Source organism: Chaetura pelagica, unplaced genomic scaffold (assembly GCF_000747805.2).
Source record: "Chaetura pelagica isolate M959 unplaced genomic scaffold, ChaPel_1.0 scaffold90, whole genome shotgun sequence".
Taxonomy (NCBI): domain Eukaryota; kingdom Metazoa; phylum Chordata; class Aves; order Apodiformes; family Apodidae; genus Chaetura; species Chaetura pelagica.
This window is the reverse complement of record NW_009953496.1, coordinates 2,170,905-2,185,189: the sequence shown is the minus strand read 5'-3', so window position 1 is coordinate 2,185,189 and position 14,285 is coordinate 2,170,905. Positions and strand designations below refer to the sequence as shown.

At 37.4% G+C, this 14,285-nt stretch overlaps 1 protein-coding gene across 1 annotated transcript in view; it reads left to right on the top strand.

Annotated features, from left to right (window-relative positions):
• Positions 1–9,018, top strand: part of TRDN (triadin) — a 48,718-nt gene extending 39,700 nt beyond the window's left edge. The window contains exons 3-7 of the mRNA XM_009999207.1: positions 2,151–2,210; positions 3,805–3,864; positions 6,508–6,567; positions 7,666–7,860; positions 8,981–9,018. Coding sequence (XP_009997509.1) covers positions 2,151–2,210; positions 3,805–3,864; positions 6,508–6,567; positions 7,666–7,860; positions 8,981–9,018 — 413 coding nt within the window. The remainder of the gene's footprint in view (positions 1–2,150; positions 2,211–3,804; positions 3,865–6,507; positions 6,568–7,665; positions 7,861–8,980) is intronic.
• Positions 9,019–14,285: the final 5,267 nt, after the last annotated feature.

Sequence of the window (14,285 nt, the reverse complement as noted above, 5' to 3'; positions counted from 1 at the left end):
ACTGCTTCCTCTCCACCCACGACTCACGAGTTAACTCTGGGCATCAAAAGCCACCACCTAGTTTGCTTCTTATAAGGGACTTTTGGGCCAAATGGAATTTTGTTGGAACATACCTAATTGTTAAAACATTTTAAGCCTTCTGAGAACATGTCCTTTACACAAAAATGTGATTAATGGAGTCTTAGGCTGGAGGAAGAGACCCATTCTGGAAAAGCAAATAGGTCAATGTTCCTAATAAATCACTTTAAAAAAAAAAATAAATAAAAGACCCCACATCCAGCCACGTCTGATTCATTTCACAGCAAGAACATGAGTGTCACAACTCCAGTGAATCTTTCTGAAATCTGTGCTTGACTTTGCCTTTCTAATGGTCTCTGTTTGGAACTTTTCCATTTTATATAAATAATTCAAAATATACTGAGTTAGCAAGACCAACTCTAAAGATTAATGACAGGTGCATAAGTTTAGATTTCTGATAGGATGAATATTTATTACTAGAAAATGGAATGGTGGTAAAAAGAGAATTTTTTTTCTCAGATTTGGAAAAAATGACAGAGCAAAGACTACAAAATTCATATTAAAACACGAATGTGTCATTAAGACTTCTGTTATTTTGTGGAACACATGGGAATCTCACCAACTAAATCATAAGAGAACAGTATTTAAAGGGTTTTTTTAAAGTTTCTTAGAACAGAAAAGATGATCCCAGCCAAGGTCAGACAGCCAGAAGAATAAGAATTTTTATACTGTCTTAACTTGTCATGACACCTACTAATATTCAGTCTATCTAACTGTATTTTATTGTAAAGTGAATGTACTCTTTAGTTTTGTTAAGATAACTATTTCTACAATTGCTACTAAAACAAGATTGTGTATAGAGATCATTGGTATTCAGAGTACTAAGAAAGATTGTTTTCAGACTATATTACATTTTAAACCTATGGCTATTGTTACATGTCTTTTATCATAGTGTGGTTGGGAGACTTCAGAGTTTCACTGCATCCCTCTATTTTAACTGCTTATTTTCTAATTTAAATCCATTGCCCTTTCAAGATTTTGATAACAGAGAGTGAATAATTTATGCTAATTTCTAATGAACTTCTGTGACGAAGTTTAAGAAAGTTATCTAATGACACAGAGAATAATTAGATGTGTCTCAGTCACTTAGAAGAGACTCAGTTAGCTACGTTAGGAACTCATTCTCATGTATTTAACCACTATAGTCCTAAAAATATGAGAGCCTGTAGATTTTCTACCCTTCGTCTTTTTCTTCCAGTTGGATATGGAATTCACAGTACTATCAAAGAGCTTATTTATTTTCTTATGTTTGACAAAGGGAGTTTTACTAAACTGGGATGAAATCTCCATAGGAATTAGTTAAAGCTAGCTATCAGTTTCACAGCTGATTTTTCTGAAGTGTTCTAAAATCCACATGCATATTTCCCACTGTCTGGAAAATTAATGTGCAAAATCCTAAGAAAAGGGAGTGGAAAAAGCTGTATGAACGAGTGGATAGCATAACACAGTTTCCACTATCACAATGTTAGTTTGTCCTTTGCACACACTGAACAACTGATTATGGCTCTGGGATCATCATTGCCAGGGACCGATCTCAGCCAGTGTCCATTACTAGCTATCTGTATACATTGCTAGCTATCCACATCCATTACTGGTTATCCATTTCAAGCCAGCTGGCATTTGTGCATGTGATGCTTTTATGTTCTGGTATTGATTCCAGGGTTTTTATGTGCCTCTGCCTGACAGTGAATGGGGTGGCCCAGGTGAGATGTCCTCTTTCTAGTGCAGACCACAGCATCTACAGTGAACTCTGCCTCAGTCCTTGACATTTTTCTGAAAATCTTGCTTCAGGGATGGACAGACCATTGCAAGAAATGCTGTTACCATAGTAAACAGCTGGGGCATGTTACCATGTTTTAGCAACCAGTGGTAACCAGTAACCTGTTAGCCAGAGTTGACTGCATACAGCCATGTAGTATGGATGTATGACATGAAGATATGCACAGGGTAGCTCAGCAATAACCCAGCTTGCCACTTAGTCTCCTAAGGTTTATCTTTTATAGAATTATTTTTTATTCTTAATTTTTTTCTACATTTTTTTAACATATATGAACATATTTCTTCTTTCCTAGTGTCACAGAAAGACAAACTGGAAAGACAAGAAAAACCTGAAAAAAAGGAAAGACATCCAGGTAATGATTTAACATCAGAACTTATTTTACATTTTTAGGTACCCTGGAACTAATGGTCTACTTAATTTATATTTATGTATCCCCTTGCTTGGAATACAAAAGTTACAGAAGTTTATCAATAAAAATCATGGGATCATATAAAGGTTTTGGCGACATAGAGGCTGAGTAGCATTTTGTATTCATTTCACATGTTTATTTGCTGGTTTTTTTCTGAGGAATAGAGATAATATATTTTATACTCTGTAGTGTAATCTCCCAGTAATCTCCGAGTATTTTCAACACTCACAGTAAGTATGGTTGCTAAGAGAGTTCAGTCATCCAAGAAAAACACCTGACAACCTGTAAACAAAGGCAAAGAGGCAGGCCATGTGAGAAAGACATTTTCAATGCAATAGCAAGTAGGGCTGTTGCACAAGCATTGAGTAGTGCAGGACTAACTTTTTATAGCAGTTACTTACAATAAATAGGTATCTAGCATGGCTTTATCTTCCACCACTTTGTTGAAAGAGCAACACAAGGCTGGAGAGTACATAACAATGCTTATGCATACATTTTGTGTTCTCAATATAAACTCATATTCTGGAGACAAATAGGCAGCTGAGTGTTTTCACACACTTGGTCCCTATAGGGTACCTCAGGATACAAATATCAGTTCTGCACACCTGTGGACAAGTTACCATGTGAACATATATCACAATAATTAGCAAAACAGAGCCCACACAGGAGAATATTCCAAACTGCCCACCATTCACGGACTATTACCCAACTCAGGTGTATTATGAAACCTGACCCAGAAATCTAGCCACTACAGTGTACTTTATTTCAATTTGTAAAGTGGAAATTAAAAGCAAACAAAAAGCCCCAAAGAGCATTAGTTATAATGCCATTGCAATTAGATTTGTAATTAATTATAGTGTTTAATCATTCATAGCTGGAAAAGCGGTAAGTTGTTGAGTTCAGAATATCCTTCAAAAATTAAATAAAGTAATAAACAAGAAAGCTCAAAAAACCCAATTAAACAAAATAAATCAATAGTTGACAGCATAAACAAAATAAAATGTACCAGTAAACAACAGAAATAAACATGACTCTTCTTGACTAACTTCTTTCATGGGACTACAGTTGTACTAGAAAGGCCATTCTTCTCCCACCTGATGGCAAAGGCCTCAGGGCTGGTAGGTGAGTTTTTGAAAGCTCCATTATGTTTTGGCATCATCAGTAACAGACAGCAACAACTGAATTAATCTTGTTGGTTCTTTGCATGGAGATGGTGCCTACTTCATGGGTTAGGTTGGAAGGGACCTTAAGGATCATCTAGTTCCAATCTGCTGCATGGGTAGGGACACCTTCCAAGAGACCAGGTTGCTCAAAGCCCCGCCCAACCTGGCCTTGAACACTTCCCGTGATTGGGTCTCCTCAACTTGTGTCTTACCAGCAACTTAGTGAAGAATTTCTTCCTACTGTCTAATCTAAATCTCCCCTCCTCCAGTGTAAATCCATTACCCTTTGTGTTTATTTTTTTTTCTTCTTTTTCTCACTTCAAATACCACATTTCTCTTTTTTAATAACCAAAAATATTACTAATTGTTTCTAGCTGTTCACAAAGAGAAACCTGAAAAGCCAGAAAAACATGAAAAGAAAGCACCTGCTAAAGGTAATGCAAATTATTACTAGACATTGTAGAATTTTCTACTTTTAGAGCTTAGATAGCTTGTGAAACTGTGATGATGAATTTTTAAAATATAAAGCTCTTCTAGTCCATGCTCTGCCTTTGTGTTTGCTCTGTTTGAGCAGGTCTCAGTCAGCCCTTGAGTGCCTCGCTCAGCATATATTTCTTGCTCAGTTTTCTTGCTTTTATGCGCAGAGGTAATTAGGAGTCATTCTTGTGCAGCTAAAGAAATAAGCCTATGACTATTATATTTACATTCCTTGAAGTCTTTTCCTCAACAATGAAATCCAGTAATTTGTCTGCAAAGAAGGCTTTCTCTTCTGTATCAATTTTCTATCTGGTGCAGACCTAATGCAACAGTGTTTACTAACTCTCCATCTGGGTCTTCCATCATATCCAAAACCATATGTTAATTTTCTCGCCTTTATTTTTTTGCAATAACATTTTCATTTCAGTACATGATTTGTACTGTCCTCCAAAGTAGAAGTGCTCTTGGTTGAGATTTACATATACTAATTATCATATATTCTCTGAAGAAATATTGTATGTGAGAGGTGATTTTCAGTATTCTTTTGAGTCATAATTCCACCTTTAGTCAGGACTTGGACAGGGGAATCTAATTCCAATTAACTTGCCCTCTTATGCCATTTTAAAAAACCTAACCTTTATTATTGCTTAACATTTGAATGTTTTTGCTCTGAAGTCTGGGATTTTTTGGTGGTAATGTTGGGTTGTTTTTTGTTTGTTTGTTTGTTTACTTTGTTTCTTGTGTGTGGGTTTTTTAATGCATTGTTTTTTGCAAGCCAGGTATACCTGTAATGAAGTTAGGTTTTAGTTTTTGTCTCTTCTTACTTTTACTCAGTTAACTACTAAAAAATACTGTGCACTGTATCTTAATATCAGTCTGTTATCACATTCTAATTAATCATCTGATGATGATGGGACTAATTAATTAATTAGGGTAAATTGGGATCTGTTCAGACAATATAGATTGAAATATACAAACTGGAGTTTATTGAAGTCAAACTCACTCTAAGTAGAAATGGGAAAACAAAAAAAAAAGTGGAATGAAGACTTAAGACCTTAAAGACTTTGTTAGAAAGTCACTTAAAAGGCATAATTGCTCATTTTTCTGCTTTCTCCCACATTTTAAAGTGTAAGATTTTTTTATAAAGTAAAATTACACTGAAGTAATTCAGAGAAAATAAATGCTCATGAGACTGTGTATATTTGAGAAGCAAATAACTTCCAACACTCACTGAGATATTCCTAATGAGCAGCCAGCCTGTTTACCCATTTATCTTCTGCTAGCTAACCAAATAATCACTTCGAGCTTTAATGTGTTTAACAGCAGCCACAACTCCAGTCAGTGGCTGAAAAATTTTGTGAAGAATTTGGTCACTCTAAAGCTGAAGCTCTTGCAGTATGAAGTATAGACACGCTGACCTCGCTTGGGTAGTTCCCATGTTATGCCAGTCCCTGTGGCACTCCTCGCCTTCGGCACTTCCTCAGGCACCTTTCTGCCTGCAGTGTGCTGAGCTGGCTGTTCCCAGACTCACGTCCCGTTTGTCTGGGGGCTGCTTGAAACTGCAGCAGCTGCCAGCAGGGCTGAGGGGCCACTTGCGGACTCTAGGAAACAAGGATGCTCAGGTCCAGGCCAACATCAGGGAACAGGTGTGTTGAAAATCAGGTGGCAGTGTCCTTCACAGTCAAGAGATTTTCTATATGCTTAATATAAAGGTTTAAGGTACTTTTTCAGCCCCTGTCAAAGGCTCCAGAAAACTTCAGTGCTATTAATGTTATGTAAATACATCATCTAAGAAACAGCTATCTTAAAAAAAAACCCAAAAAACCCACAAAAAACCAAAAACAACAAAAACCCCAAAACAAACAAAAAAAAACAACAACAAAGAAAACAAAACACAAAACCACAAGTCTAAATATCAAGCATGGCTCACAGAGTCAGCAATTCCAGGCTGGAATTCAGTTAGACAGGATGTTGCTATTATGTAGTTATCACTTGAAAGAAGTGTAATTAATTCTCAAGGCTGTTTTTTCACGGCAAAATGTCTGGATGGCAACCAAGAGAGGAAAGATAGAAGTCTCCACATAAAACTGTGACAGCGTTTCTGGGACATAGCAGTGTGTGTGTTTACACAGTGTATCCTGTGCAGACGTGAACTCACTCAAGCTGGGCTCTGAAGTGAGCACCAGGCTGGTGGCTGTGTTTGTCTGACAGTGAGCCCAAGCTAAGAAAAACCTTTTTCTCTAAGACAAATGTAGCCACACAGCTGCCCGTTGGCTGGAGCACAAGAAGATCAAGCCTGCGTCTGTTCAGAGCTTGAGCAGAGCAAGTTTGTGCCATCTGAAATATGCAGAATAAACATTCCCTACGAAGCTTCAGATCTGTGTGACTGCCTTTTCTTCCAGTTAGGTGAGTCTCAACAGATATTTTGAAGCTTTTTAACCCAATGTCTGAACCAGAGAAAAAGAAGCAAGAATTTTTCAAATTGAAAAACAGGAATCAAGAACAAAATGTGAAAGTTCCAGGGGTGTTGTTATGTTTTAGCAATATTTTCTCATTCTTTGTGAGGTTTTTCCTTAATATACAATTATACTCCTTTCTAGTAATTCAAAAAGACAAACCTGAAAGACATGAAAAAACTGAAAAGAAACCTCCTCCCAAAGGTATTTATTTAATCAATTCTATTACATTTTTACTAGAATTTACATTAAAATTAATAAACTTTATTTTATTGGAGTAGACAATATAATGTATCTAAAAAGCAGCTACATGACACTGTAATGAAGTTAAAATATAATTTGAATTAAAATATCTCTAGAATATCCAGGAGTTTGTTCAGTGCGTGATCTCTTAAAAACTGTTGAAATTTCAATGATGACAATTAAAGGGATGGAATACCATTTCCCTGGAAAAAAAAGTAAGCTTACCTCAAAGTACATTTTCATTATAGCTAGTTAAGGAAATTGTTTCTTCATTAGACAGCAATGTTAGGGCATGCTATGGCTTTGTTTGTAAATTGGAATTGCCATGATATAAATATACGTATTCTGGTTTAGAATAGGTAGAACTACTGAGTTTACATATTGATAAGATCAGCCAAATAAACCCAGTGACTTAATAGAAATAGAAGTCCACAGTTTTCAGAGGACAAAGATTTTGTAGTATTTAAGTTTTGCCTCAAGGATGGAGATTTAATTAAGCTATGAAAAAATCAGAAGTGTGAACATCAGACTAAATATATTGGTTTAAAACTTATTCAGAAGCATTTTAAACTACTGTTGTTTTATGCACTGAACTGACCTAGAAGCACACATCTTGTCAGCACCTGTGTCTCAGATGAGAGACCCTTACAAATGGCCACACTTGAAGTCAACTACTATTACAGCTCCTAACGGAGTTTAGCTCTGATGTCTGAAGTCTAAAGTTACTCAGATTTATCCTGAAAGTATCTTCCATATTTGTTTGCTTCATGATCAACATTTGTCTCTGTAGTTTATACCACAAATTTAACACATTGTCTTTAGCAACATTGATTAGCCTATTATGGTTCATATAGGTCAAAGACTTGGTGCAGGACTGAAGACAAAACGTTTGCATCTTATATTTCTGGCTGTCTGTCTGGTTGGGGGGGATTGTAACTTTGATCAGATCTGAGTGAGGTGTTAATGATGAAGAAAAACTCATTAGTAACAGGATAGGAAAAAATAAATGGTACTGGTGGGAAAGAATTAGACTGACATCTCGTTCTTTATTACCTGCAGAGGAGAAGAAAGTAAAGAGCGGTAAAGTGGAAGCAAAACATAAAAAGGAAGTGAAGGATGGAAAAGAAGAAGCAAAGATGACTGAGAAGGTCAAGCAGGCAGAGACTAAAACAACAGAAGTTGGGCTAATAAAGGCCAAACTGAAAATTAAGGAGGAAAAAGCTCTTCAGACTGTAACTAAATCGGAAAAGAAAGGTAAACAAAACCAGGAGAAAACAGACGAAGATCTTAACATCTTAAAAAGATGTTAGGGAAGAAGCAGAGAGAATGAAGTTAAAGCTGACAAGGACCTAAGTCCACCCATGAAAAACAAAAGAGCAGTACAAATAAATTCCAGATGAATCTCAGACTGCTAGGAGACTTTTGAGAATAAAATATGTTTAATCTAAATAATCAAAATGTTCTAACTGTTCGTCATGGCTAAATATTCATTTTAGTTTAAATCCTTCTTTAACAAGGACCAATATCTTTTCAGAAAGGCTGGAGTCTTCATGTATTTTCTTAGTAACATCTTATGCAGTGAATTGCCAGTAGAATTATTTTGGAAAATGCAGACTGTCCAATGACCTATTGGGAATTACATTTTGTTTCTATATTTGCATATGTCCTCAGCAACAGTAAGAAAAGTAGCAGCAGAGGAAAGGGAATGTGATAATTTCTATTACATCAGATTATATGAGGCATTTTTATGTTGCCAGTTATGATGTAATGGTATACCTGCCTCATGCACTTTGATGTGAACAGCTTTCAAATTTCTCCGAAAAAGGAAAGTAATGTCCTTACTTTGGTGAAAGGAAGAATTCAAGCAATAAAAAAAATAGTCAGCAAGCATCAACACACACACAACAAAAAAGTTAACTAAAAGCTCCTCTTTGTCAGAGCCAGCCTGGGTTCCTCCACTCCCAAGTTGCACTGATGTGTTCCCTGATTTCCCTGTGGCTATTCCATGGCATTAGATGCAATTTTGTATGAATGAAGGTGGCAGGACTTGCCTCTCTGTACAAACTGCCATAGTGCAAGTAAAGGATTATTCTGACATTAATAGAGGGAGCTCAGTATTGCATGACACACCTATCTGATCCTTTCAACTACAAATGAATCATTATGCCTGAGCATCGAAGCAGTCATCCCTGCCTGGATATCTGAATCTGCCTGGGCAGATTCTCTCAGCATTTCATAGGCATCAGCTCTGGATCCCTTAGGAGTTGCCTAAATTATACTTTTCTAGAAATCTGAAAGATTTTAAGACATAGTCTCATTTCAGACATGCACATTGTGCTAAATCAGTATTTTTAAAAATTTATTTGTATTCTAGATTATTTTGGTGTTTACTTGAAGTACTGGAGCCTTTGAAGCATAAAATCAAAGCAACATCTTTCATGCTGATTGTAGTGACCGAGGGGAAAGTTCAGCAAATTGCTGAGCTCCTCTTGGGAGGTTCAAGTCCTTTTGCATTTTTGTTTGCTCTGACAGAGTTTCAGTGCACAGTGGGATCCATTCCATAGTGTTAGGATAAGGCTCTCAAAAAAGCAACAGTGTGCAGATGAGGCACTTAACTCCCTGACAGCAAAATATTTTAAGTAAGTTGGGGTCAAAGATTACAGAGAGGAATTGAGTGGTGGTGGTTTATTTGTTTGTTTACCTTTATATTTCATTGTGAGTTTTCTTCTCTTACTGTAACTGATAAATATTAGCAAAATTATCCATCTTAACATCAAACATCAACAGATCCTTTTCAAAGTCTGTTTTAGAGCATGACCCTGGTGACTATGTACTGAACCATGGCAGGTTAAATTGGGAATGAGCTGCTTGAGTGGAGGAAAGAAGGAGCCTCTTAAACTGCCCTTATCACTGGAGATAGGGTTACACACCTTCAGTGAAAGCTGCCTTTTATACTTCTGCCTTTCCTTTTCCCACCATAAGCCATTGCTGCCCAGCTGGATACTTGCAGAAAATTCAATTTGGTATTTCAGTCCCACTGTGACCTAAGGTGAACATAATTTTGAAGTCAATATGGGTTTGCCAAGATTTCTTGATCCTACAATCTTTACTTTTCTGTGTTCAAGGGAGTAATTCTGCCAGCTTTTCTGCAACAATATCAAAAAAATAAAATAGCCTTAATCATAGAAGGGTTCTTATGATGTTTCTGCTGTTGAGTACTACTTCCTTAAAATTTAAGAAGATAGGTCATCTCTTAGGCTAAATCAGCTGAGATCCTATGACAAAATATCTATGATTGCTTTTATTAATAAGAATCTAGTCAAAGCTTTGACATTGTTTATTAGTTGCTGGAGATGAATATCTGTGCCACTGTAACAGAGTTGTAACGTTAAAACTACAGAGTGAAATTATCTTTTAACAGAAGAGTTTAAATTAACATGAATTTTTAGCCATGAAAAGACACGTGGAAAACCATATTCACTAAAAATTCCTTGGATTTCAATGTTTGTTGATGGGCAGAATTCCCATGAACTTCAATGGCATGTTAATGTGCACCTTATTTTTTCACATGCAGTAGGAATGTTATTGTTATTCAGTTTACCATTGTGCCTTCAGGAGTTTCTTATTAATCCAAATTTTCAGGGCTTGAGTTACTAAATATATCTTATGAGAAGCTTAATACAAAATCTTTCTTCTCAGGTGCAACCAAGATTAAACTTTTTTTTAAAAAAAGTATATTCAAATTATCATAGAATCTTAGAATAGTTTAGGTTGGAAGGGACCTTAAAGATCATCAGGTTCCAACCTCCCTGCTATGAGCAGGGACACCCAGCACTAGACCAGGCTGCACAAACCCTCATCCAGCCTGGCCTTAAACACCTTCAGGGAGAGAGTTTCAGCAACCTTCCTAGGCAACCTATTGCAGCACCTTACTACCGTTATATTGAAGAATTTCTTCCTGATGTCTAACCTAAATCTACCCTCTTTCAGTATAAAATCATTACCCCTTGTCCTGTTACTACCATCTCTGGTGAAAAGCTTCTCCCCAGCTTTTCTGTAGCCCCTTCAGGTACTGGAAGGCCACTGTAAGGACTCCTTGAAGCCTTCTCTTCTCCAGGCTGAACAGCCCCAACTCTCTCAGCCTGTCTTCATAGCAGAGGTGCTCCAGGCCTTTGATCATCTTGGTGGCCCTTCTCTGGACCCTCTTTAACAGCTCCATGTCTTTCCTCTGTTGAGGGCTCCAGAGATGTACACAGTATTCTAGGTAGGGTCTCACCAGAGTAGAGTAGAGGGGCAGAATCACCTCCCTGGCCCTGCTGGCCACACTTCTTTTGATGCAGCCCAGGATGCAGTTGCTCTCTGGGCTCCAGCACACACTGGTGGCTCAAGTTGAGCTTCTCGGTCAACTGCCACTCCCAAGTCCTTCTACTCAGAGCTGCTCTCCAGCCATTCTTCCCCCAGCCTGTATATGTGCCTGGGGTTGCCCAAACCCAGGTGCATGACCTTGCACTTGGCCTTGTTCAGTTTTATGGGGTTGGCATTGGCCCACCTCTTCATCCTGTCAAGGTCCCTCTGGATGGCCTCCCTTCCCTCTAGGGTGCCAACTACTCCACACAGTTTGATATTGTCAGCAAACTTGCTGAGGACACAGTCAATCCCACTGTCCATGTCATCAACAAAGATGTTAAATAGCACTTTTCCCAATACTGACCCCTGAGGGACACCACTTGTCAGCTGCCTCCATCTGGATGTTGAGCCATTGACCACAACTCTCTGGGTGTGGCCAACCAGCTGATTACTTACCCACCAAGTGGTCGATCTGTCAAATTCATGTCTTTTCAGTTTGCAGACCAGGATGTCATGTGGGACAGTGTCAAATGCCTTGTGTATACCCAGGTAGATTACAATTACACACACACACACAAAAATAAATCTAAAACAAGTAAAAAAACCCTGAAACCCAACCCTAAAAACCAAACTAAAAAAAAAACAAACAAAAGCCAAAACCGAAACCAAACCAAAACAAAACACACCAAAAAAACCCCAATACAAACACTCATAGGCTATTTTAATCCTGATCTATATTACTATGCTTACAAAATTAATTATTTTAATATCAGTGAAATGGTGTGAGCTGCGAGGCCATCAGGCTATGTCTAGATCATAACCTAAATAGAACCATTGCAGGATTGTGCTCTGTCCTGTGACTGTCCATATATCTTGTGTCCCCTGACACATTTATGTCCCATGTTATCCAGCTTTCTTCCATACAGTTCCCAAAAACAGTCCAGGGGTCTTCCCAATGGGCAGCATGGATGAAGAAAGGGTATTTTGGGGCAAAATAGGGGTAAGGAAAACTCAACTTTGTGGGCAAGAGCTGTGCCCTGCCATTTGCTTTCTGGGCTAAAGAACTGGCATTGGCCCATTTTAATTATTAATACAGACTTACTCACTGCAGCCCTATTTGCAAGTGTGTTGATGTCAGTGCAAACACTTTGCTGACTTCAGTGGCTCTAGCTGGGCTTACTGAGAGTACAGACTTGTTTTCTCGTGCATACACTGCTGCCTTTTCTCAGAAAATTAGCACATAGATTTAGGGCAGATATTGCAGCCAAATTTTTTAGATTCCTTAAGGATGGAATCCAAAGATGAAGCCAGCCAGAATGATAAAATTGAATTCCTAAATATGAAAGTAGAAACTATTCATTAAAGGTTTTAAAAGCAGTGTTTATCTCTGCATGCATCCTGAAAGTTTTGCAGCAGATTCTACAATACTGTCCAGTATTGCCCTTGCCATCTCAGTAGCATGAAATAGCTTCAAGGACTCCTATCAACCAGTAGAAACAATTGGATATTTGCTGATCTTGTAAACCCTTTCCTAGTTTCTACAACTGCATAGAAAATCAGGATTTGAAAGCTGCAGTCCTCAGTCCTCCACCCAAGGACCTCAGTGGCAGTCAACATAAAAAAGGAGCAATCACTGAATATCTCAGTATCAACTAATATTGATGGTCCTGAGAACAATGTAAGAAAGTAAATACTACAGTGAGTGTTATATACTTGGGAACAGCATTTTGCATTTAAATATCATAGTCATGACAGTTTAAAAATTGTCTTTCAAGGTCTGGAAAATTTTGCTTTGAAGTTGGCAAAGAGAAAGTAAGTGGCTTTGTGGGTGAGTAGAAGAATGGGAGGTGGAGAGAGGAAGAGGTGCAACTTCTGTACCCTACAAACTGTGCTAGAAGAGCCTAGGACAGATGAATGAATAAGCTTAACTCAAGGACAGTTGGGAACTAAGTTAACCAGAATTTTCATTTAGTCATCAATGTTAACTTTCAAAGCTAGTGTCCCTTAAAGTACAGTGGAGTATTGTGTTTTTTTTCTGGCCAGTGGGAGAGCCCACCAATATCAGTGCAATCCTTTTATAATAATTTACAACTGATAAGTTTTTTCACCATTCTTAATGTTAGAATTTTTTATTAAGGTCTTCAACTCTGCCTGTGTATAGGAGAAATCAATAGACATTTCTGAAGTCAGTGTTTCATTTAGATTCAGAAGCTTTATTTTTTAATAACACAGTTTTAATATATATATCCAGATTTAATATATACATATATATATATAGTTGTAAAGATTAGTGTAGTGAAATGATAAAATTATGTGTTAAATCTCTTTGCTACAGGAGTGTAAGTACACAGAGTTCTCTTTATAGTCCCGTTCACTAAATGTGCGTATTGATGATACTCTAAAAACAATATTTAAAAGATACTGTAATATAAAACTTGATTGATTTTTTCTATTGCCTGGCTGTGAATTTTTGAAATGGATCTTCAAGGATAAAAAAAAGTCTTTGGGACCTGTGGCCAGGCAGCAGTTTGTACAGTACATGTGCCTGGGGTCCAGAAGTACACTAAAAACCAAGGCAGTGCAGTTCTGACCCAGGTTGTGTGCTGGGCCTTGCTGGCCCCAGGGAAGAGCTGCTAGCTCTGAGACATTGGTAGTTCTTGGCTGGGAGACTTGAATTAGATCTGGACAATGAATTGGCTCTTTCTGAACATGTGAATTACTTGAAGACCAGTAAAAAAAAAAATAACAACACGTAAGTAAGATTGTCCCTGAAACGTGTCTTTGCACTACCAAGTTTTATCTCCACTGCTAAATGTAAACCACATTTTAAATTTACTTTCTTCTTCACTCTTTTTTTTCCTTTTTGCTCTGTTAGATCAATATGCGTTCTGTCGTTATGTGATTGACATGTTTGCGCAAGGGGATTTTTATCCAGGTACTTTCCTACATCATTGAACTCTGTTCTAATATTCTTCTCTTTCTTTGAGAGTTTTTTGCTCCTTTTTGTATTAAAAGTGTGTTTTGTATTGTTGAAAGGTCTCACAAGTGCAATGAGTGTGCAAATAGTTTTAATAAAGCATAAGAGTTATTGGCTGTATTATTAAAGCTTTTAATTTTCTGTCTACAATGCATGAATTAAAATTAAGATTATGTTAAAAGTCAAGTTAATAGGAGGCTGTAGAAATTGCTTAAAGTTTCTGTGCTTTTCTTTTTTTGGCTGAAATGCAAAAGAAAGAAGCTTATTCCTAATAGCTTACTGTGTGTTGGTTTTTCCCCCACAAATAGGAAGCCTTAATCGCAGAATGCTTCAAAAATAAAACTGCCGTTGTAGT